Source organism: Oncorhynchus tshawytscha, linkage group LG04 (assembly GCF_018296145.1).
Source record: "Oncorhynchus tshawytscha isolate Ot180627B linkage group LG04, Otsh_v2.0, whole genome shotgun sequence".
NCBI lineage: Eukaryota > Metazoa > Chordata > Actinopteri > Salmoniformes > Salmonidae > Oncorhynchus > Oncorhynchus tshawytscha.
In genome coordinates, this window is record NC_056432.1 from 69,262,189 (window position 1) to 69,285,458 (window position 23,270).

Here is a 23,270-nt window from a genome sequence, read left to right on the forward strand (position 1 = left end):
TATGCTACTGGGTGGGTGTAATGATACCCCGCCTTAGTAGGTGGCACTACAGCCAGTGCATGCAGAGTAGCCCGCGGGTTTCGGATAGGCGAAGAAGGGTTCCACTTCCGGAAATCAAATCAGTCACACGATAACATCAACAACGTTTAATTAGCTATCTACCTAACGTTAAATGTATAGAAACTATACACGATTGGCTTGCCGCTTATCTAAGAAGAGGGTATGAATTAACAGTTTGTGATCGACTCTGCACCGGTCAAGCGTGAAGGTAAGTTTACTGATCAAATCAATGTCTGCTGCCGCTGGCTAAACCTGCTACCCAGCTAACGCGTAGGTAGCTAAGCTTGCAGCTAGCTGGCTAACGTTACTTGCGTTTACTTTTCAAGATGTCGGTTTATTTTGAAGTGTGATGTTAGCTAGCTATATACATTTCTTCCGTGGTGTTTTATAATAAACACCGACGACAATAAGTTGGCTTAAAGCGAATCAGTTAAGAAATCATTGAACGTCAATGTAGCTTGCCAATCAGTCTGCTAGCTAAATTGAGTTAGCTAATTTGCTGCCAGAGTATTTTATTAAGTTATATGGTTTGCTACATTAGCTAGTTCAGTTTGGCCTGTTGTCGTTAGCTAGCTTTACCTCACTAGAATGCCTTTGATTGACAGCTAGTGTTCTAAGTTGTCATGTAGTTTTGTATAACGAGACCTGCTTGGCTCGTTTTGGCAAGGCCAAGTAACGTTACATTAACTTGTTTATTTATTGCTGTAACTATGACAGTAGTCTAAAATGGCTTCATTTCCTTTAGGAGAGGAAGCCATTTTAGACTGTTGATACATACCCCGGCAGTGTGTCAATGGACCAGGAGCCATGCTAATATTTCGCTCTCTCTCAAAGTGGTTGAATGGTCAGGCTCAGTATGTGCGCGTCTGGAAAGTACAGTTCACGGGGCCCGGCTCTGATTCCACGGATGAAGACTAAGCACCGCATCTACTACATCACCCTGTTCTCTGTGGTGCTGCTGGGACTCATCGCCACAGGGATGTTCCAGTTCTGGCCACACTCCATCGAATCAACTGCAGACTGGGGCCTGGACCGACGCAGTGTGCACGATGCACCTCTCATCCGACTGCCTGTCGCCAACCCTATTCCTGAGAGAGGGGACCTTAGCTGCCGAATGCACACTTGTTTTGATGTGTATCGATGTGGCTACAACCCTAAGAATAGAATCAAGGTGAGCCTAGTTTCCATCACGTCACAAATTACAGATATGTGAAGTTAGTTTCATCTGCAATTGTTAGTCTCTGAACCTTTGTCTTTTGAACCACATGATTTGAAGGCTTGAAGGATGTTCTTTATCCAACAGCAGCTAAAGTGGACCATCAGAAATGACTGTGTCTGTCTGGCAGGTGTACATCTATCCTCTGCAGCGTTTTGTGGATGAGGTAGGAGTGCCCATCAGCAGCACAGGCCTGTCCCGAGAGTACAATGACCTGCTCAGTGCCATCTCCGACAGTGAGTTCTACACTGATGACGTCACCAGGGCATGCCTATTCGTGCCCTCTATTGATGTGCTCAATCAGAACTCTCTGCGCATCCGGGAGACTGCCCAGGCTCTGGCCATGCTCCCCAGGTAACCTTTCCTGCACACTGCTCGGGTTGCACTGTTATCTCCTCCACCCCGAAGCTGGGAGTTCTCTTCATATGTATTTATCCTTCTTTACTCTCTCTGTCCTTCTTGCTCTCACCTCTCATCTACCACATTGATCTATCAGCCCATTTCAGATATCTAAGTGCACACATTTGTAGGTTTTTGACCCTTAAAGATGTTCGTTTCCAGGTGGGACAAAGGGATGAACCACCTTCTGTTCAACATGTTACCTGGAGGACCTCCAGACTACAACACAGCCCTTGATGTACCAAGAGACAGGTAACCTTAATAAACCCAGCACAGGAAAAAATAAAAGTAAATTACAATGAACATAGTTGGATAAACTCACATTTTCATTTTTTGGTTCATCAACCAACCTTCCAGCCAATATTTACTCTAGTGTGAGTGATCAGTGTTTGTTAGCAGAGTTACTGCCAGGCACATTTTGTTCTACCAAGACACCACTAGAGGGAAGCATGGTGTTATCTTAGCTTTCAGTTTCCTTACATGTCCTTAGTCTGATGTTATGTTCAGAGAATAGTTGTATTTTTATTCTCGTTTTTGTTCAATTGACTCAGTTTTGAATTCATTTTTTGCTCCATATTTTGTAGTTTGACTTCACTAGATAATCCAGATTCAATTCCATATTTTATCTCCAACACAACTACAGAACTTGCATATAATTACAAGGGGGCTTGAAAAATATTCAGCTAAGATGAAAGTACTACTTAAAAGTAGTCCAGAGATGACAGAACCTCTAGCGGCCTTGAGCGGGCAGACATGCCTCATCTCCTGGTATTTACTGCCACAGAGAGAGGCCATGTTTCCCAGCCTTGCTCTTGGCCGCTCGCTCCTTTTGGGTGGAAAAGGTGGGTTTTGTGAACAGAAAGCCCTGAGACGATGAACACTTATCTGGAGCTGTAGGGAATTTCCTGGGCTCATCCAGCTGTGCTCCATTTGGCGTGGGGCCTCATCAGAACCAGCTGTGTGTGTGTATATATAGGCCTGTGTGTGTGTGTGTGTGTGTGTGTGTGAGGTGAGGTTTTGCTTGCATCCACAGGTAGGATGCCATAAAGATTGTTCGTCATTCTCATATAACTCCTACATGCACAGATTTCCTAAAGGATCCATGTGAATACTTCTCATGATCTTCATGTTACTCAATAGCATTGTTCAGCAGATATGACAAGAAACAGCCAGGGCATCTACACATCTGTCATGTATTGTCTTGCTGTAAAGTTCTGTATAGCTGTCTCTTCTCTCCGACTTAACTATGTAAGCCTATGTTACAGTGGTGTAACATTGGATATGTGTGTTTGTTTTGTGTGTGTTATAGGGCTCTGCTTGCAGGGGGAGGCTTCTCCACGTGGACCTACAGGCAGGGTTATGACGTCAGCATCCCTGTGTACAGCCCTCTGTCTGCAGACGTGGAGCTGCCCGAGAGACAGCCTGGGTGAGCAGCAACACCACCACCCTGTTTCAGCACATAGCATAGGGCACTTATCACTTCCTCAAGCAAGACAACAGGCATCATCACTTCATGTGACAGTGGGAACATTTGGGAAGTTATCTTTTCGAGTCACCATCATCAGTCACAGAGTTTTAAATGATTTCTAATGGTGTCCCCGTCTGCAGGCCCCGGCGCTACTTCATTCTGTCTTCTCAGACGGCCATCCACCGTGAGTACCGGGCAGAGCTGGAGAGGCTGAAGGAGGAGAATGGGGAGGCTCTGCTCCTCCTGGACAAGTGCAGCAACCTCTCTCAGGGAGTCGCCTCAGCGAGGAAACGCTGCTACAAGGGCCAGGTGTTCGACTACCCCCAGATCCTCCAGGTGAGACGCACACAGAGACCTGCTACCATTTAGACTAACATGTACACACACTTGTAGACATTACACAGCTTAGGGGGAAATTGTTGTTTAACAGATCAGCATGGCCATTTTCACTTAAATGCATTTAAGAGGGCTCTGCTCAGCTGTGTAGGTCAACTCTAGCAGTCTATGTGGGTAACTTTATGCAGGGTATACCTGGGAAACTACAGCAATGTCTGTGGCAGTCAGTCAACCGGTGTGCTTCTCTGCACTGTCTGCTCAGAGTGCATCTCCAGTCCGTCTCTGGGCTGTCTAGACAGGAAGTGCGCTTATCATCTGGTATGGGTGCAGCGTAGCTGCACATCTGGGAGATGTCCCACCAAGGAGAGGGGGTGGAGGGGTGGGGTGGCAGAATCTCAGTGAAACCACCCTTCTCCACCTCTGACATTGGAAAGGTTTGCTATAAGTGATGCCTGTATTTTAGAATAATATTTTAGGTTGCCTGCTTGTATACTTTTAACATCTGTAATTGGTCCACCATGACATTGCCCTCCCCACCCTAAACTCTTCCATATGGGAGGCAACATCGACAGTTCATGCAGTCATTTTATCAGACTCTGACCAAACACAAGCTGCTCACTAATATTGTGTTAGTCTGTTTTTGACCCGTCTAAGCTTCCTTAGTATGGAGACAGCTATGTCATAAAACCATGTACAGTTGATATGGCTATGATACTGTAATACCTCGGTAATCTGTGTTCCCCAGGAGTCGTCGTTCTGTGTGGTGCTGCGCGGGGCTCGGCTGGGACAGGCCACCCTCAGTGATGTGCTGCAGGCTGGCTGTGTCCCTGTCATCCTAGCAGACTCATACATCCTGCCCTTCTCTGAGGTCCTTGACTGGAAGAGGTACACTAAGACACTGATCTCACTCCAACCAACTTCAACATGTATCTCTGCACTAGATTTTCTGAGCTCGTATTGTGATTTCTGATCTAGTTTAATACCAGTGGCTGTGTTTGCCATTGATACTGACATTTGTGTGTGTGTGTTGTACAGGGCATCCGTGGTCATTCCAGAGGAGAAGCTCCCAGAGATGTACACCATCTTGAAGAGTATCCCTCACAGGCAGGTGGAGGAGATGCAAAGACAGGTGACAGTCAGATCACAGCTTTTCTTCAGCGAACGTTCAAATAGACTGAATCCCTTTACTGGGGATTTTTATATGCACATATAGGGAAATGCAGTCTTTATAGAGTTGTAGGAATAGTCTATTTCCAGATGAATACGCCTCAGGAGAAAGTGCCTCCGGCCCTCTCAGGTTAAGTTAGTGTGAAGACGGGGTCAAAGGAGCTGTGACATTCACGCTCCCATTCCAACCTGGGAGACGCGTGCCTCACTGTCGGCCCAATGGAAGCCATAACACAGGCAGACTGAAGGGTGAGAGACACGTTGTAATGGGCCCTTAGGACGAGAGTTTCTGTCCTGTTGTCTGTTTGAGAACATGAGGAGACAATCTACTTTTGATTAAAAGCTCTTATAAATGTTCTTCGGTGTTAGTTTCAGTCGTGCCAAATCAATGACAAATCCCCTCCTTTCACTGGTCCAACTGAGCCTCAATAAACAAGTGAAAGCCCTCAGAGAGCTCTGCACGTCCAAGCTGTTTCTCATTCCCTTGTATCAACGCTAGTCCATTTACCAATTAGACTGGCCAAACAGACATATCAGCCCCACAGCTCAGACACCCTGTTGGAGTTGTTTCATTCGCCAAGCCTTGAATATGTCTTCACTTGAGGGTCCTCCTGCCTCTGTGGCTGTGGGGATCTGAAATGCTTTAGTGTTTCTCTGTCAGTCTGTCTTGTCTAGCGCTTGGAATTTAGCTATGAGATGTGTAATCAGTTGTCTTTCATAGCTGCAGGACTGTCAGGAAAAGGTTCTCAGTAGAGCTGAGGACTGATGATAAGGGGAAGGATTGTAGTTTGTTTGGGGTAAAACAAATACTGATAATAAACATTGTATCAATTCACTGGAAATCAGAGGAACACAACCAAATCATATTGGTCTGAGTTGAGAAGTGAGTACATCTTAAGCCAGGGGAAGGTGAGGCGTAGGTATGTCACTGCCATGTGCGTGCCTGTGGCCCCTGCAGGACTGACGGGAGGAGGGTGTTGGAGCCGGGCTCAGGACGTGTACGGGTGGGGTGGGGCCGGCGCACAAAGGCCCATCTTATCCATGATTTATGGGGTGCTGTAGAGCCCATTCCATATCAGTCCACACCTGCACACATCTGGAGAGACTCCTCACTCACATTCACTGGCTGGAGAGGAGAGGACACTGGGAATCACTGAGTTGGTCCCCCATAAAGACTCTACATTTTCAGTAGTATAGACAACACATTGTCAACTCTAACTAATTTGGATGTGTGTAAAATGTTTGTTTTTTCTTCTCTCTTTAAAAAAATCTAAGGAGCTTTTTTTTCTTTTCTGATTGATCTTATTGAAGAGCTGAAGTGAAGTATTTACTCACTGTCTTTCCTTCCTCAGCGGTTCTGAATTCCACACTGTCATCTACATCCTTTATGGGTTTAAAAGGTCCATGACCATATTCCTAGTATGACTAAAATACACAATGTTGATCTTTTTTTCACTAATTGGTCTTTTGACCAATCACATCAGCTGTGAAAAAGATCTGATGTGATTGGTCAAAAGACCAATTAGTGGAAAAAATGTCAGAGTAACACAGCCTTACTCATGATGACTCCATGTCAGCTTTGATTGACTATCTGTATGATTTACTAAGTCCTGAATTGAATCATAATTGAGACATTCTGTCTCACTTATGCAGGGCCTCACGACTAAGGTCAAATGTAAAACTCCTAATCCATCAGTAGCCAGCAGCATCATTTCAGGAGAAAAAAATGATTTCAACATTTGATGTAACATCCACATAGGTCCCAAATTGTGAGCTAAGTGCTTAACAGCTGCTAAATGTTAGTGGTGGTCACCTGAGGCTTTCCTCTGAGCCTTGTTTGTCAGACCCTAGGAATAGAATACATGCTTTGTTAGATCAGTACAGCTGAAATTAGTACTTGTCAATCACAGGGCTGCAGCAAAAGTACCAAGCCCAATGTAATCCTTTCTGAACCTTCCCTGTCTGAAAGGAGTTGACAGACAGTAGAGTATAGCTAGAGAAAGAGATGGTAGACTGGGTTGTTCCCTTGACCCTGGTTGTGAAATTCTGGCTTCTAGTATGATTTCTCAGTTCCACAGGAATCACTGTTGATGATCAGTTGAGTGTCATCGTGGTAATACTACAATGGCCTCCTAAGCAAGTTTGTGCTAAATGAAGAATTGTTCACCTTGACAACTTTACTTTTACACTTTATATCTTATTAAGAGGCGCACGTAATTACGTTTATTTTAGTTGCAGTAGCAAAGATTAGCCAAATCAGTTTTAAATTGATGGATATGATCAGCTATGAAAAGTCAACTGACATTTACTCCTGAGGTGCTGACCTGTTGCAACCTCTACAACCACTGTGATTATTATTGTTTGACCCTGCTGGTCATCTATGAACTTTTCAACATCTTGGCCATGTACTGTTATAATCTCCACCAGGCAACGCCAGAAGCGGACTGGCCACCCCTCATAGCCTGGTTCCTCTCTAGGTTTCTTCCTAGGTTCTAGCCTTTCTAGGGAGTTTTTCCTAGCCACTGTGCTTCTACACCTGCATTGCTTGCTATTTGCGGTTTTAGGCTGGGTTTCTGTACAGCACTTTGAGATATCAGCTGATGTAAGAAGGGCTATATAAATACATTTGATTGATTTTGTTTATGGTCCAAGTTCAAGCACACCTCAAAGAGAGTTCAGTCTCCTTATGCCCAGCCTCTTATGCCCAGTCTCTTATGCCCAGTCTCTTATGCCCAGTCTCTTATGCCCAGTCTCTTATGCCCAGCCTCTTATGCCCAGCCTCTTATGCCCAGCGCTGTATGTTAGAGGAAGGGAACGACAGTGCTGCAGTGAAACAGACCTCTGCCCTTTTTCTCTGCTGTGACTCCGTCTCTTCTTCCCTCATAAAAATTCCTGCAGGCGCTGGGAGGGGGCGGAGCGGGCCTCTTAGGCCGGAGCGGGCCTCTTAGGCCGGAGCAGTTTGCTTTTTGCCTCCCGGTCGGAAAGGAAACTTTCATCACTGGCTGATTTATGGGCCGTTGGGTCCCCCTGAGATTAGAAAGTCTTTTTGAATACTCCTCACCCCCTCCATAAAAATAAACGCTGTTTTTGTATTTCTCCAGTGTTAAAGGGGACTAAGGGTGCGGAGTGGGGTCTGGTTCCTTCTCATGTGCTGCTGAGAGCTCTCGGTGGACCATACCACAACAAAAACACTAGGACAATCTGCTCCACTGCTATGGAAGGACAGAGCCCTGTAGCCAGGCCAAGACTACCACAGCTCTAAACAAAACAGTTGGCTCATTGGCTAAGCTGTAGCAGCCTATGCTATTACTGTGTTTGCTGAATTGTAGTTTTCATTTTGTGCACCGTTGTCTGTTCGTTGCTTGATCCTCCTCTGCACCTAATCCCAAACAGAGGAGAACTTCTTCAGCTGGGGGTCTTATTCTCACCCAACAAATATGCTATTAATATCTTGAGTTTCAGGCTGTGCGAATAGTTTCCAGGGTGTGCTCTGGCTAACCAGTCAAATGTCAGTTGGAGTTGAGGGGTCCAGTATGTACCTCCGACATGTGCTTGTTAAAGAGTGCTGCACTCAGGGTCACCTAGGACCTGCTGAGGTGGAGTCGGGTCACACTGACATGGCGCCTCCTGGCAGGAGACATTTCTGTTTTAAGGATCATTAACTCTTATGGGCTCCTCCCTCCATAGCTGTCTCTTAATGGATCAGTGGGTGGGGAGCACCAGGGAAGCTGGGGTGCTGCCTGGGGATGTTGTACTAGTAACATCTGCATTGAAATATGATTGACTGCTAGGCTACACCTTCCCCTCGGGCACCGTAATGCTCCTTGTTGGTGGAGAATTGACTTAAATACATTTTTGATGTGCAACTAAAGGTAGATATGTACATAGTTTGCATATATCTTGGATGAACATGTATTAGTCCCATTGGGACTTAAGCAGGCGTTCCCAACCAGGTTTACTAGGACCACTGGGGGTACTTGAGAAGACTCATGAGACCATAGGTCTACTGGTAAAATGCACATGAGGGGGTACTTCAGGGGTACCCCTGGCAGAGTAAAATTAAGTTGGTGGTACAGTAACAGAGGTTGGAACCACTGGCCAGGTTGATATTTGGCTGCCCTGTGCTTTGAAAGTCAGGTGAGCTGTAGAAGGTCTTGGCCTGCTGTAGGACAGATGATGTTAGAGATTCTAACCATCTAGAGCAGTCCTTCCTGTTCTCCAGTCACTGGGATGCCTTCTGAATGTGTGTTCACGTTCATGACAGCTTGTCTGTTTGTCCAGGGCCCAGACCATATGTTTTTACTCCAAAACAACTCTGTTCTCCTCAGGCCCGTTGGTTCTGGGACGCTTACTTCAGCTCCATGAAGGCCATCGGCATGACAACGCTTCAGATCATCAATGACCGCATCTACCCCTATGCTGCCCGCACCTACGAACAGTGGAACAACCCCCCTCTGGTCGTGAGTATACCTCTAGTTGCTAGGTCTTTAAAGAGTGGAAATATGTGTTTTTTTTAGGCTAGATGTGTTTTAACTTGATTGGATACATCAGTCTTCCATTGGAGCCTGCTATAATCTATACCCCTCTAGCCTACACCACTAATGTTATTGTATTTTTACTGTGGTTAACCACTGAATCTTCTTAGACATACGAGTCATATTTATGGGGGTGCAGTCTGCAGTGTGGTATTGATGTGTGACCTGACACTACTGTGCTGGCTTCACAACACAGTGACTGACTCCCTCAGTGGCAGATATGACACAGTTTTCCCTGGTAAGTCTTTCCCGGTGTATCGGCAGGACAGCTTCCTCTTTATAGGTCCCTCTCTCCACACATGTGGTCTTTGGCTGCTTGATAAACAGCAAGTACTGCTGAAACAGCCAGTGTGTTTGTCAGCAGTTCTGCACTGGGAGGATGCCTCCAGTGCGGTGAAAAATACATGCCTTAGTGTTTGAGTCATTGTGTATGTGTGAGAGAACACTGTTTAAGGAGTGTGTGTGTGTAACCTCTCTGTGGTTGTGGGAGTGTGGGGATGCAGACAGCTTGGCTCAGCTACCACCTCTCAGGGGCTGTTAATCAGCCCAGCCTGATCTGCTGCAGTCCCCAAAGACACCACATGCAGCTCCGCCCTTCCTCTGTCTGTCTGTGGGGTAGAGAAGGGGGGCCCATGTTCCTCCTTATTGGACAGGCATACCCTGTCCTACCAATGGTTGGTGATATGTGAGCCAGTCAGGTTATGTTGGTCTGTTGGTCAAGTCACACGGACTCTGACTGAAGATATGTTTACCACACTTGGCTTCTCAGAGTAAATCAAAGCTCTTCAAGACCTCCGGTCTAATTACTTTCTACTTAAGCTAACTGCTCAATCACAGCCGGTGTTGCCTTTTTTTCGGATTTGGTCGTTGGTTAATCAACAGTTACACTTGACATTACCCACCTCTCTCTGTCAAACTCCTGTCTGCCTTTTTTCCCAACCAATCGTCATCATTTAGGTGTGCTGTCTCAGCCCCTGCTCACAAGAGGTTAATTGTGCAGGGCCACAGACCTGTTACCGTTCCAATGCTAGAGAAGTGCTATCTCTACGTATTCAGTGGAAACACGTCGAGCAGAATTGGAACAGGACACTAAATAAATCAAGCAGCTTTTTTTCTCTACTGTTCTGTATCCTTCGTTCGGGGTCATAATTGAAAGCACATTTCACAGGCTCTCTGCTAGTAGCAGTGCCTTTAGAAGGGTTTTCAGGCTAGCGAGGGACAGACGGGATGCTTTTTGTTCGGCCGTGGGCATAGTTGTAAGATACCAAACGGGTAATCCATGGTAGTCACCTGTTCAGCCTCTGAAAGGTGGCTGAAGGTTAGGAGACTTTGTACCTTAGGTGGCTTTCATATCAGATTGGTTTGGAGTGTTTTCTTCTGAACTCTGGCGTGTTTTCTCCCTTAGTTTGGAATGGTGTGAACACACTATTCGTAATTTGGTGCAGACTAAACAACACACCGTGGTTTGCTCAAGGGTGATCTCGGTCCAATTAATTACATCCTGCATAGTAATGAATATTCATATGATGGCAACTGATTATTTTTTATCTTGACCTTTGGTTTCTAGGGGACATCTAACATTTCAATTTAGGCTAAGTCGGTGCTTGTTCAGTGGTTTAAAACCTGTCTAGGACACAGGTTCCGCTAGCGGAACCCCCCCCCAACATTCCGCTGAAAAGGTAGTGCGGGAAATTAAAAATATTTTTTTTAAATATTTAACTTTCACACATTAACAAGTCCAATACAGCAAATGAAAGATTAACAAGATGTTTATCTACCCATCATGTCCGATTTTTTAAAAATGTTTTACAGTGAAAACACAACACATATTTTTTAGATCACCACCAAATCCAAAAAAAAAAAAGCCATTTTTCCCAGCCAAAGATAGTCACAAAAGCAGAAAGAGATAAAAAAAAAAATAATCACTGACCTTTGATAATCTTCATCAGATGACACTCGTAGGACGTCATGTTACACAATACATTTATGTTTTGTTCGATAATATGCATATTTATATCCACAAATCTCGGTTTACATTGGCGCCATGTTCAGAAATGCCTCCAAAATATCCGGAGTAATTACAGAGAGTCACATCATATAACAGAAATACTCATCATAAACTTTGATGAAAGATGCATGTTTTACATATAATTAAAGATACACTTGTTCTTAATGCAACCGCTGTGTCAGATTTTTTTTAAACTTTACGGAAAAAGCACGCCATGCAATAATCTGAGACGCTCAGAAATACACAACATTTCTCCGCCATGTTGGAGTCAACAGAAATACGAAATTAGATCATATGACATTCTCCCAATCTTCTTCTGGATCATCCAAATGCTCTCTAGCAAACTTCAGACGGGCCTGGACATGTACTGGCTTAAGCAGGGGGACACGTCTGGCACTGCAGGATTTGAGTCCCTGGCGGCGTAGTGTTGCTGATGGTAGGCTTTGTTACTTTGGTTCCAGCACTCTGCAGGTCATTCACTAGGTCCCCCCGTGTGGTTCTGGGATTTTTGCTCACCGTTCTTGTGATCATTTTGACCCCACGGGGTGAGATCTTGCGGGATCTTCCTAATAATTTTTCCCACAGTTGATTTCTTCAAACCAAGCTGCTTACCTATTGCAGATTCAGTCTTCCCAGCCTGGTGCAGGTCTACAATTTAGTTTCTGGTGTCCTTTGACAGCTCTTTGGTCATGGCCATTGTGGAGTTTGGAGTGTGACTGTTTGAGGTTGTGGACAGGTGTCTTTTATACAGATAACAAGTTCAAACAGGTACCATTAATACAGGTAACGAGTGGAGGACAGAGGAGCCTCTTAAAGAAGTTGTTACAGGTCTGTGAGAGCCAGAAATCTTGCTTGTTTGTAGGTGACCAAATACTTATTCCACCATAATTTGCAAATAAATTCATTAAAAATCCTACAATGTGATTTTCTGGATTTTTTTCTCATTTTGTCTGTCATAGTTGAAGTGTACTTATGATGGAAATTACAGGCCTCTCTCATCTTTTTAAGTGGGAGAACTTGCACAATTGATGGCTGACAATACTTTTTTGCCCCACTGTATATTACCATCTGGGACAGAGTAGGAGGCAGTTCACTATCGGCACGCAATTCATCCAAAGTGAAAATGCTGCCCCCTATCCCAATAAAGTTAAATGGGCCAAGAAACCTGGCCAGACGATACCTTCACTGGTAGAGAGCAGACAAAGCTTGCACTGTGAATGTGCTCATATCAGGACTCTTGAGAAGATGTGACGGCTGCACCATCTCTGCTTCTCCTAATCCCTGGTATGCAATCATCACGCATACAAACTACACACTGCACAAATCAAACGCCCCCTGCTGGCTAGATGGACCTGCCTCCAGTCATCACAGGAGCTGCTGTTACTCCCACTTTGCCTTGGCAAATTGTTTGTTATTGAGGGGAGAACACTTTGTCAAACACTCAAATGCCATGTTGTTCTCGATGTTGTATTATGAGAATGTTTACAATGATTTGCATCAATCTACTTTTCCTAACATCACCACAATAATGTGTAGCCTAAATCACCCAAATGGCTGCATGTTCCCGTTTTGTGTAAATTGATCATTGTAAGCAGTGAACTCAATTTAACTAATTAACATTGGAGAAGTGGCTGTCTTTCTTTCATCTTGTTTATGTCATCTGACAAGTGACTTCAGTGGTCCCTTTCCTCTTCATCTCACCACTTATGTGTCACCGTGTTTAGTTTAATTATTTCCCCCTCTGCTTGTATGTCAGTGTGTCACCACCACAGAGAAGTTGAGTTGTTTTATTGGTTAGGACTGACTGATGTAGGGTATATGGGGTGACCATGTTTATGGTGACAGACATGGTGGACGCCGTTGGAAGAGCCACAGAAACACCAGTCTATCTGTGGTCACCTGTCTGCAGCAGAACAGAGAAGCACTTCAAGAAATCCACACTTTTATTTCAAATCTCCATTCCCTCCCTATGAGGTTAGCACATGTCTCTAGTGGAGGTCTGGAGGCTTTGGGGGTCTTTTATACAGTTGATTAAGTCAGCTGCAACCTCCTTTATTTAAGAATGCTACTGTTGTAGTGTTTGACAGTTAATTAAGGGTTAAAACCACATTATCCAGTCAACATAATGCTCCTACTAACAGAACAGTAGTGTTGAAGTTGACCCTGTAGATGAGAGAACCTGCATTGTAGAGCACTTTAAGCTGCTGCAGTGAGTCTCCTGTGTCGCATGTTGACATATTGTTACTCTTGTATAATTGCATTACTCAATGTCAATTGTCTATATGTTAGTTAAGAGGTCTGGATTGAGTGTTTTTCTCTGTCTCCGTGTGTGTGTGCGCCTCCTCGTGCCAGTATTTTCTTTTACAGCGTCACTTGATCTAGGCTAGGGTCTGTGCATCTTCCAGAGTTAACGGGCCATTTTAAGACGGGGCCAGGAAGAGGAGCCAAGTCCCACACTGGCAGTAGACAGCCGCTGACACAGTCGCCTGCCTCGCCCTGCCTCCCTCTCTCCACCCCCTCACCCCCCTCTTGAACTCATCTGGACCCCTGCTGCATGGAGCTCACTAGAGCTTCATGACAAAACATCACTTATAACATCCCAAAGCAGCAGTGTAGAAACAGCAGGAGAGGCCAAGACTTCCAAGTCAGTGTGTGGACTCAACTTACACATGTACCTGAGATGAGGTTGGAGCTCTTTGTCTCTTACACACTCTCTAAGCTGTGCTCCTGAAGCAGCTCAGCTACCGCTTGTTTTTTATAGTGTGCTTGGCATTCCAGATCACTTCACACTGGGTGTTTGGCATTCCCTTTTGTGAATCTATTCATCTTTCAAATGAATTAATAGATGATTCCTGTTCCCTAGTAAAACCATTGTCTGGAAATCACTGCAGGTGATATCATTGCTGAATCAAGAAATGGAATGGCGTGTTTAAATCACGATGGAAAATGTGACACGGGCCAGGATGGCAGACAGATGAAGGCATACGTCTGTATTGTAGAAGAGAGTGACTAACCTTTTTGGTCTCTTGTCCTCTGTAGAAGTGGTCGAGTGTGAACAGCCCTCTGTTCCTGCCTCTCATCCCACCGAGGTCCCCAGGGTTCACTGCTGTGGTGCTGACCTACGACCGTATCGAGAGCCTCTTCCGGGTCATCACTGAGATCTCCAAGGTTCCCAGCTTGGCCAAGCTACTAGTGGTGTGGAACAACCAGAACAAGAGTCCCCCTGAAGGTGAGCCCTAGGCTGTATTCATTAGCGCACACGGTAGGGTAACATTTTGCTTTGGGGGAGGAACTAAAATAAGTTTGTTATTGGACAGGTTTAGGTAGTCCCTCTCCATTTTGGTAGATGTTGTTCTGTTTGGTTCCTAGTGAATACACCTCTGATTCTGACCCTCCCTTCCCCATACTGTTCATTAAACCCATTATTGATTAAAATATTACCCTTAAACAAGCACACCAGCAATAGGAGTTTTCATGAGTTAACCTTTTCAGTGACAACAATGATGCTTTGTTGGATATTCAAAGATGGGATATTAGTGTTCTGTCAGATTGCCTTACTTCATAGCTACCATAGATTCAAAATAAATGTTCTCTGTTTAGAGATCGACTGAAGTTGGCAGATCGATACACACAAGGAATGGGAAAGTGGCTGAACACTCCATGTTAACTGCCAACTTGATGTGAGAAGAAGTGGTTATTTCACCATGCCATGGTTTAATACACAAAATGGAGCTCTTGATGTGTACCAGATGAGTGATAACAGCTTCAGCAGCCAAGACCCGTCTCTCTATAAGTTTAGACCCTGAAACGCATGACATGCTCGAGGCTGGAGCCAAACCGCTCTCTGGCTTTTCTTCGTGTTGAGAATCAGGAAACTGGAGCAGCTCCGTGGCATGTTGCTGCCGGTCAGACAGAAAAACATCCTCCTACCCACCCCACTCGGTGCTGCAGCAGCCACCTCATTCTAACCTTCCGATGTCAACAGGTCTCCTCGGTACTGGCAAGCCAGATGACGTAGAGGCCTTTCATACAGACACTCCACTTCATCAAACAGTGTGCAGTGTTCTGCTAGTGCTGCCTGTCTGTCCTCCTGCCACAGCCCTCATTTAGAGCCCATTAGAGATGTTTCAGAGTAAGCTGATATTAGTCATTATTTATTGTGGCTTTCGCTCTAATGATTCCTCTTAACAAGGCGATTTAGGTATGCGGCTGTTTATGGCGCCCCTTAACACTGACAGCTCAGGGAACGGCAGGGAATTAAATCTATCCTCTGCATAGAGTTGTGTAATGTAATGAAGCAGCGGGCCACTTTGAAGCTCACTCTAATGGCCCAGTGTTGCCTTTGATTAGAGGCGTCAGTGGAGCCTGGCCAGAGCTTTGTGACCCATTAGAATTAACAAGGGGCCGTTCATGGGTCAACTCTGGGTCTCTGCTTGGGATGAGGACGGATTTCCTCCTCATCCTCACAAGGCCTGATTGTGTTTATTTCAAGTGGCCATAAGCTGCCGCCTCAAGTCCTGCACATTTGGCATTTTAACAAGGTGCTGCCTGGGAGCCTAAGTCTTGGAGTACTAAGATAAAATACAATTCTGTTGTGGACTTTATCTTCTGCTTCTGACATGCACAGAGATTGTACTGTGTTTGGATGTCATGATTAACTTCAGTTTATTTGTTCACTCATACAATCTTAGCTTCATGACCTGAAGAAACCTGTTTTTCTCATCGGTCAAAGACAGTTATGGAGCTGCAGAGCATGGAGACAGAGGTAACTACAGGAGAGATGGGGATTGCAGAAGGATTCTGTTTTTCTGTAGTGGAGAGGATCTCCTGGTTAGCCCAGGAAAATGTCCCAAAATGAGAAGCAAAGTAGATGGGCTTCCAGCAGCCAGAAAATGTTTCAGTATGTGTGTGCAAACCGATACCAAAAGAATAGGCCAGGCTGTACTGACTCAATCAGATCTAAGCTGATTTTGCACTGCACTCATCTCCCTGCTCATCTTTGGAAAAGGAAGAGAGGGGGAACGAGAGAGGAAAGCCCTTGAATATATCACAGCAGTTCTCCCGTTGACAGTTTAGTGTGGAGACGTTCAGAGGTCGTCGGTGGGAGCGCTGCCTGCTTGTCAGGCCCCAGTTAGAGCCTTAATGGGGTGACACATTCTGTGCCATCTGTCTGACTGCTCCGTGCCATGGACACTTCCCAAGCTCACTAAACACTACTTTTAAAAAAGCTAACGTTGCTGCGCTGCCTTAAGAGGAATCTTGGTGTGGTCAGGCTTGCACATGATTCAAGTTGGCGTTGCGATTCGAGTCAGTGATTAGTTTTACTGCTAGTGTACTTTTCCACTAGGATTGCCATTTTGAAACATCTCCCTTGATGGCAACCCAACTCCACTCCTCTTCAACTGAAGTCTAGATGTTAGTTTGACCTAGAAAACTGGCAGTCTGTTTTGATGTCTTAGGTGTAGGTGGGTGATGCAATATATACTGTCAGATTTGGAATGTGTGGATGTAATTTTCAGTTTACTTAATGTCTTGCAGCTTCTCAAGTAGCACACAATGCTAACTGACCCGTTTGCCAAGGTCTCCATTTGCATTGATAGAATGGATTTCTCTGACCTGTCTGTATAATGTAGGCTTATCACTCATATTCCCTTGGTCTCTGCACCTCGGTTAGATTCTCTGACCTGTCTGTATAATGTAGTCTTATCACTCATATTCCCTTGGTCTCTGTCCCTTGATTAGATTCTCTATGGCCGAAGATTGCAGCGCCTCTCAAGGTGGTGCGCACCAAAGAGAACAAGCTCAGCAACCGCTTCTTCCCCTACGACGAGATTGAGACTGAGGCCGTGCTGGCCATCGACGATGACATCATCATGCTGACATCTGACGAACTGCAGTTTGGCTACGAGGTGAGAGAGAGGATACCCTGTATCTCGCCTGGGAGATGTCACCCCAAATGTTTGACCTTGGGCTTAGTGCATTCATACTGGCAGGTAAACGCTGGCCACTTAGTGCTGACCCCAGAGTTTAAATTCATCCAGGGAGCTTAAGTCAGCCTCCAGTAGTGGTATTTGTGAGGCGGCTGCCGGGTGCTGGAGATATGTTTGATGTGTGACAGATGGTGACAGGCCAGAGCTGATGCTGTCCATGCCTACAGCCCAGCTTGGCACTCACCTGAAGGCATTTAGGACCTATTGAGACAATTGAGGACAATTTGATGATAATGACATGAAATGAGAGGCAGGCTGCTGTGGGGAAGGAAGGCTGTCTGGCTCTACTGCCTCTCGCTGGGTCCAATAGCGGGACAGGCTGCTGGGCTCCGGTATCCAGTCTCCACACACTTCTCTGCCCATCACAGAGAGGGCCTGTAGCTTTCATCTCTTTAAAGTGAACCTTGGGGCTCAAAATATCTCAGTGATGATGGTCTTCTAGCACTACCTTGAAGAAAGTGAAAGGAGGCTACTTGGAATGTTTTTAGTGTTGCCTAATTCCATTAACTTCGAACTTTCCCCAAATTGGAAAACCTGTAATTTGTGTCTAACCGTCTCTTTCCCTCCCCCATGTCCCTCAGGTGTGGAGGGAGTTCCCAGACCGGTTGGTGGGGTACCCGGGTCGGCTCCACCTGTGGGACCACGAGATGGGGAAGTGGAAGTACGAGTCCGAGTGGACCAACGAGGTGTCCATGGTTCTGACTGGAGCAGCCTTCTACCACAAGGTTAGCCTCAGACAGAAGCCCCTCCTCCCTCTGTCCCCCTGCCAGGCCCAGTATGGGGAGGGGGCAGGGTTAGGATGGAAGAGTCATAGGTGAGGTTAGGTTATCTGTCTCACTGTCAACCAAAAGCTTTCCTTTTGATTCAAAGCAAATACTTCTGAGAAAACACATCTCTCTTTTCAGAGGTTAGACTCATTTATCATGTCACCAGTGAGTAGGATGACAAATGTATTTCAGTATTTATCTGCTTGTAGTTTCCACTGCTTGCTGATTTTGATGTTGAGTAACACTGGCTTCTTTCCTTTCCAGTACTTTAACTACCTGTACACTTACAAGATGCCAGGAGACATCAAGAACTGGGTGGATGCTCATATGAACTGTGAGGATATCGCCATGAACTTCCTGGTGGCCAACATCACTGGTAAAGCCCCCATAAAGGTACAGAACAGTGCACAACGTTGTCACACCACCTGAACACAACAGTCCTACCCAACCCATTATGCTGACATTAGGTCCTTAGGGGGTCAAATTCAATATTTGATGTTCACCAGAGCCATGGCTTGCGTCCCGAATTGCATTCTATTCCCTATAATGGTGCACTACTTTTGACCAGAACCCTATGGGCCCTGGTCCAAATCAGTGAACTTCCTAGTCAATGGGGTGGCATTTGGGACGGAGCTATGTTAATATCTCAGTAGGAGCAGTACTACAACATGCACCACATATCAGGAAGCTGAAGGCTGTAACTCCAATTCCACAGAGGTGGAAAAGTCCCAGAATGCAGAAATATTTGTTTCTTCCTGTCCTGATAGAGGCTCTGTCTCTGATCAGTTCTCACCCCTCTGTGCCCCCTGATACCTCCCCAACGCAGTGACTGTCCAGGTGCAGAGACCGCCCCTAAAGCCCAGCCTTAACCTCTCTTATCTGGGTGTCACTGACTGTTACTCCCCCTCCGACTATGTTTTCCTAAGCTCACCAGGGCTCACTCACCCCACCGTCAAAGCCATGCCTACTCCCTCCATCTCTCTGCGCCTGCAGTAGGCTACCCCCCCTCCCCACATATCTCCCACACGTCCTCCTCAGAACTGATCTCCTGTCTGGAGTAAGATGGACTGGTGGGGTGGGTGAGACGGAGGAAGGCCATACATCACCCCTTTAATGAGCATACAGCTGTTTCTCCTCGGTATGCAAGCAGCATGCCGGGGCCTTTTAATGACCACTCAGGTATACAGCAGCACAACATCCTCCCTCAGCGCAACAGCCCTCAATCACACTCTGCAACAACCACTGCTGGACTTGCTGTCACAACTAGCAAGACTTCATCTAATGGGTTTATCACATTCTAGAGAACTGCAACTTAAAGGGATATTTCGGGATTTGGGCAATGAAGTCCTTTATCTACTTCCCCAGAGTCAGATGAACTCACGGATAACATTTTTATGTATCTGTCTCCAGTATGAAGGAAGTTGGAGGTAGTTTTGCAAGCCAATGCTAACTAGCATTAGCACAATGGTTGAAGTCTATGGTATCTACTAGCATGCTAACAATTGCACTAAAACTAGTTAGCAACATCCTTCAAACTGCACGCAGAGACATTAAAACGGTATCCACAGGTTCATCTGACTCTGGAGAAATATATCCCTTTAACCTGTTGCGTCGAGCCATCCCGGATCCGGGATCGTGAATACAGCCTCAAGCTCATTACCATAACGCAACGTTAACTATTCATGAAAATCGCAAATGAAATGAAATTAATATGCTAGCTCTCAAGCTTAGCCTTTTGTTAACAACACTGTCATCTCAGATTTTCAAAATATGCTTCTCAACCATTGCAAAATAAGCAGTTGTGTAACAGCTAGCGCACCTAGCGTAGCATTTAGCGTTAGCATTAGCAGGCAACCTCTTCACAAAAACCAGAATCATTCAAATAAAATCATTACCTTTGAAGAACTTCAGATGTTTTCAATGAGGAGACTCTCAGTTAGATAGCAAATGCTCAGTTTTTCCTGAAAGATTATTTGTTTAGGAGAAATTGCTCCGTTTGGTGCGTCACGTTTAGCTACCAAAAAAAAACAAATTCAGTCTTCAAAACGCCTAACTTTTTTCCAAATTAACTCCATAATATCGACTGAAACATGGCAAACGTTGTTTAGAACCAATCCTCAAGGTGTTTTTCACATATCTCTTCGATGATATATCGTTCGTGGAAGTGTGCTTTCCCCTCTGAATCCCAGGAGAAAATGCCTGCGGCTGAAGATTACGCACCAATTTACACAAAGGAGACCGGGCGGACCCGTGGTAAATGTAGTCTCTTATGGCCAATCTTCCAATGATATGCCTACAAATACGTCACAATGCTGCAGACACCTTGGAGAAACGATAGGAAGGGCAGGCTCATTCCCGGCGCATTCACAGCCATATAAGGAGACAATAGAAAACAGAGCTTCGAAAATTCTGCCCATTTCCTGGTTAAAGTATCATCTTGGTTTTGCCTGTAGCATGAGTTCTGTGGCACTCACAGATAATATCTTTGCAGTTTTGGAAACCTTAGTGTTTTCTTTCCAAAGCTGCCAATTATATGCATAGTCGAGCGTCTTCTCGTGACAAAATATTGCGCTTAAAACGGGCACGTTTTTTAATCCATAAATTAAAAGAGCGCCCCCTATATCCAAAAAGTTAAGTATCCCTTTAAGCAGTTCTGTGATGGTTATAGACTTGTCTTACCAGTACAGGGATTTGATCTCACCACACAGTAGATTCTGTACTGTATGTGGCGGAATGGTAAAGGTCACTGTCCTGGTTCCATTTAGGTGACCCCAAGGAAGAAGTTCAAGTGTCCTGAGTGCACAGCCATTGACGGTCTGTCCCTGGACCAGACACACATGGTAGAGAGGTACGTCCTGCACTGAGAATGCTCATCTCCTAGCAACACTAGAAATGGTGTGTATATGCCAAATCAATATTCATAGAGGTAGTAGTGGACATACGATACCTGGACGTGTGTTTTTTTTCCTGTGGTTGATTGCCTCAATGTTAACGCCGGTAACTTCTGTACATTTCCCCAGATCGGAGTGCATCAACAAGTTTGCGTCGGTGTTCGGCACCATGCCCCTGAAGGTAGTGGAACACCGTGCAGACCCAGTCCTCTACAAGGACGACTTCCCAGAGAAGCTCAAGAGTTTCCCCAACATCGGCAGTCTCTGACCGGACAGGGCTGTGGCCCAGCAACCCCCAGACACCCATACATACCCCGCATCTTCTAGTTCAGGGGAGACATAGAGTTTATCTGTCCATATAGAACTATCTGAAGGTTGTTGTTGCTCTCTGTTGGGTGGTGTGGGGTTGGGCGCCTGTATTGTTTCCTTTCCTAAATGCTGGTTTGAAGTGGTGAGAGTTGAGGTGTGTGCTCATTGGTTGACTAGACAGAATCCACTGTGCGCTGATGAATCCACTGTGCGACAGAGATGACTAGTCTGTGTATGTCCACTGCTGCTGTATTCGAGTCGGAGGCCCCGTGGGCTCTTTGGCTGATCTGGGATCAGTGTATATAAATCACAGCAGTGCTAAATTTTAATGTAGCATGGTGAGTCAGGACCGCTGTCTGCCAAGCACAGGGTGAGGGGATGTGTAATATGTTGAACACCCGTAGAGATAATATATCCCATGTCATTTATCTCAAACTGATGAATTTTTTTAAAATGATAAATAAACATGGAAAAACAAGGTAGTTTAAGAGGGTGCTTCTCGACAAAGGTCATTTCATGGCATGAGCAATTTTTATTTTAGTGTGAGCACTGCAGAGGTGTATGGTCAGCTTTCTCTGCATAGAGGATATATCGCAAATAATATGTACACTATATATTTACTGCCAATTGTTCTACTGCTAACACTTTTCAAAAGAATGACCGGTATCTGGACATTTTAATGACTTTTTAAAAATTGTTGTGCTGCATAATATATAAACTATTGCAGTAACATCTAGTCTCGTATAGTACGGAAGCTACTGTAATTGATGCGGTGACATTGGACTGTCTGCTTCATGGAGATGTAGGCACCAGGTTGTACAACTCCCCAATTCTGAAGTCCTTTTGTTTTAGTCTTCTGTTAGTCTGTGTAGGCTTGCTCATCTCTCTAAAGGAATGTCCTAAGCATTTCAAATTCAAGTCAGCACACTTTTTAAGATGTCAATATTGCCTTTGTTTTTGTTTTTTTACTTTCGTAAGGATCGTTTGTGATAAATGTGTCTCTAAATATATTGACTTTGTAAAGAAATTTGAAGAAATACATGCTAAATAAAGATGTTTTTCATGGCCATTTTATTTGCCTGTGATTAGAGAAAGGAACAATGGTGCTGCCGGACTCCAACCAAGGTGCATGAATTGTGCAAACTACAGTGAAGAGGAAATTCAGCTACTGGAGAACAGGGGAAGTTGATTAGTGCTTGAAAAAAGTTGTCATCGGAAGTGTTCTAGACGTGGAAGACGATATATGCATGTTTAATGGAGTGGTTTTCTCATACACAGGCAGCAGTAGCAGGCCTCTGTGTCTGTCACGCTCTCCGTCCTCCATTCTGATTTGGTGAAAGCCCAAGTCTGACCAGGGCTGTTGTGACAGCCAGGCCGTGTGCAGCACCACTGTTCAGCCTCGCCTGTCACCTGTTAATATACGCTCCCTAATCCACCCTGTACAATGTCAGCAGTTCAAAAGAACGCTGTTATTATTTTTGTCGACTTCAATTAGCGTGACATTCTTGGGGGTTGTGCGATCTCATTTCAGCCCTCAAGTCTGAAATGCAGAGGGATTTTTAGGCTGTCACTGCAACTGATGCAGTCATGAAACATGAGGTAAATATGTAATGCAAGAAGATGGACGTGCTTCTTTTTTTGGAACCCTCTAGATTTTTATTGATGGCCCTCCCACCCCTCCATCCTAATTATATAGACATTAGTATAAACAGAACAACACCAGAATCACCAAAATCTCCACACACGTTATTATGGTCAGATGTTACCCATTGCTGAGGATATTGTAAAAACTGCTACTCTTAATGACTCCTGAGTCTTGCCATCCTAAAAACATCCCCAGTCTTTAAATGTAGGACCTTTCTGTGAGAATAGGAATCCTTCTGCAGTAGCATCATTCCCACAACAGCATAGAAAAATTGTGAAATATTGAGCTCTGACTAAATGTGTTTTATTGTTTGTTTAAAGGTCCAATGCAGCCTTTTTAATCGCGATATAGAATAATTTCAGGGTAGCAATGAAGTTTCTTAATATGATTTCAATATAAATTGTCAAAAAGAAACAACTTCTTAGCAAAAAGCACTTTCTCAAGCAAGAATTTTGCCAGACTGTCTGGGAGTGGTCTGA

At 45.0% G+C, this 23,270-nt stretch overlaps 1 protein-coding gene across 1 annotated transcript; it reads left to right on the forward strand.

The window, feature by feature from the left end:
* The first annotated feature begins 74 nt into the window (after positions 1-74).
* LOC112247034 (exostosin-2) lies at positions 75-22,215 on the forward strand. The gene is made up of 15 exons (XM_024415675.2): positions 75-268; positions 895-1,231; positions 1,407-1,630; positions 1,838-1,927; positions 2,985-3,101; positions 3,284-3,479; positions 4,225-4,364; positions 4,515-4,608; positions 8,975-9,106; positions 14,229-14,418; positions 16,932-17,098; positions 17,761-17,904; positions 18,211-18,339; positions 20,712-20,794; positions 20,967-22,215. The coding sequence occupies exons 2-15, from the start codon at positions 902-904 to the stop codon at positions 21,103-21,105; spliced, it is 2,175 nt and encodes a 724-aa protein (XP_024271443.2). The 5' UTR covers positions 75-268; positions 895-901; the 3' UTR covers positions 21,106-22,215.
* Positions 22,216-23,270: the final 1,055 nt, after the last annotated feature.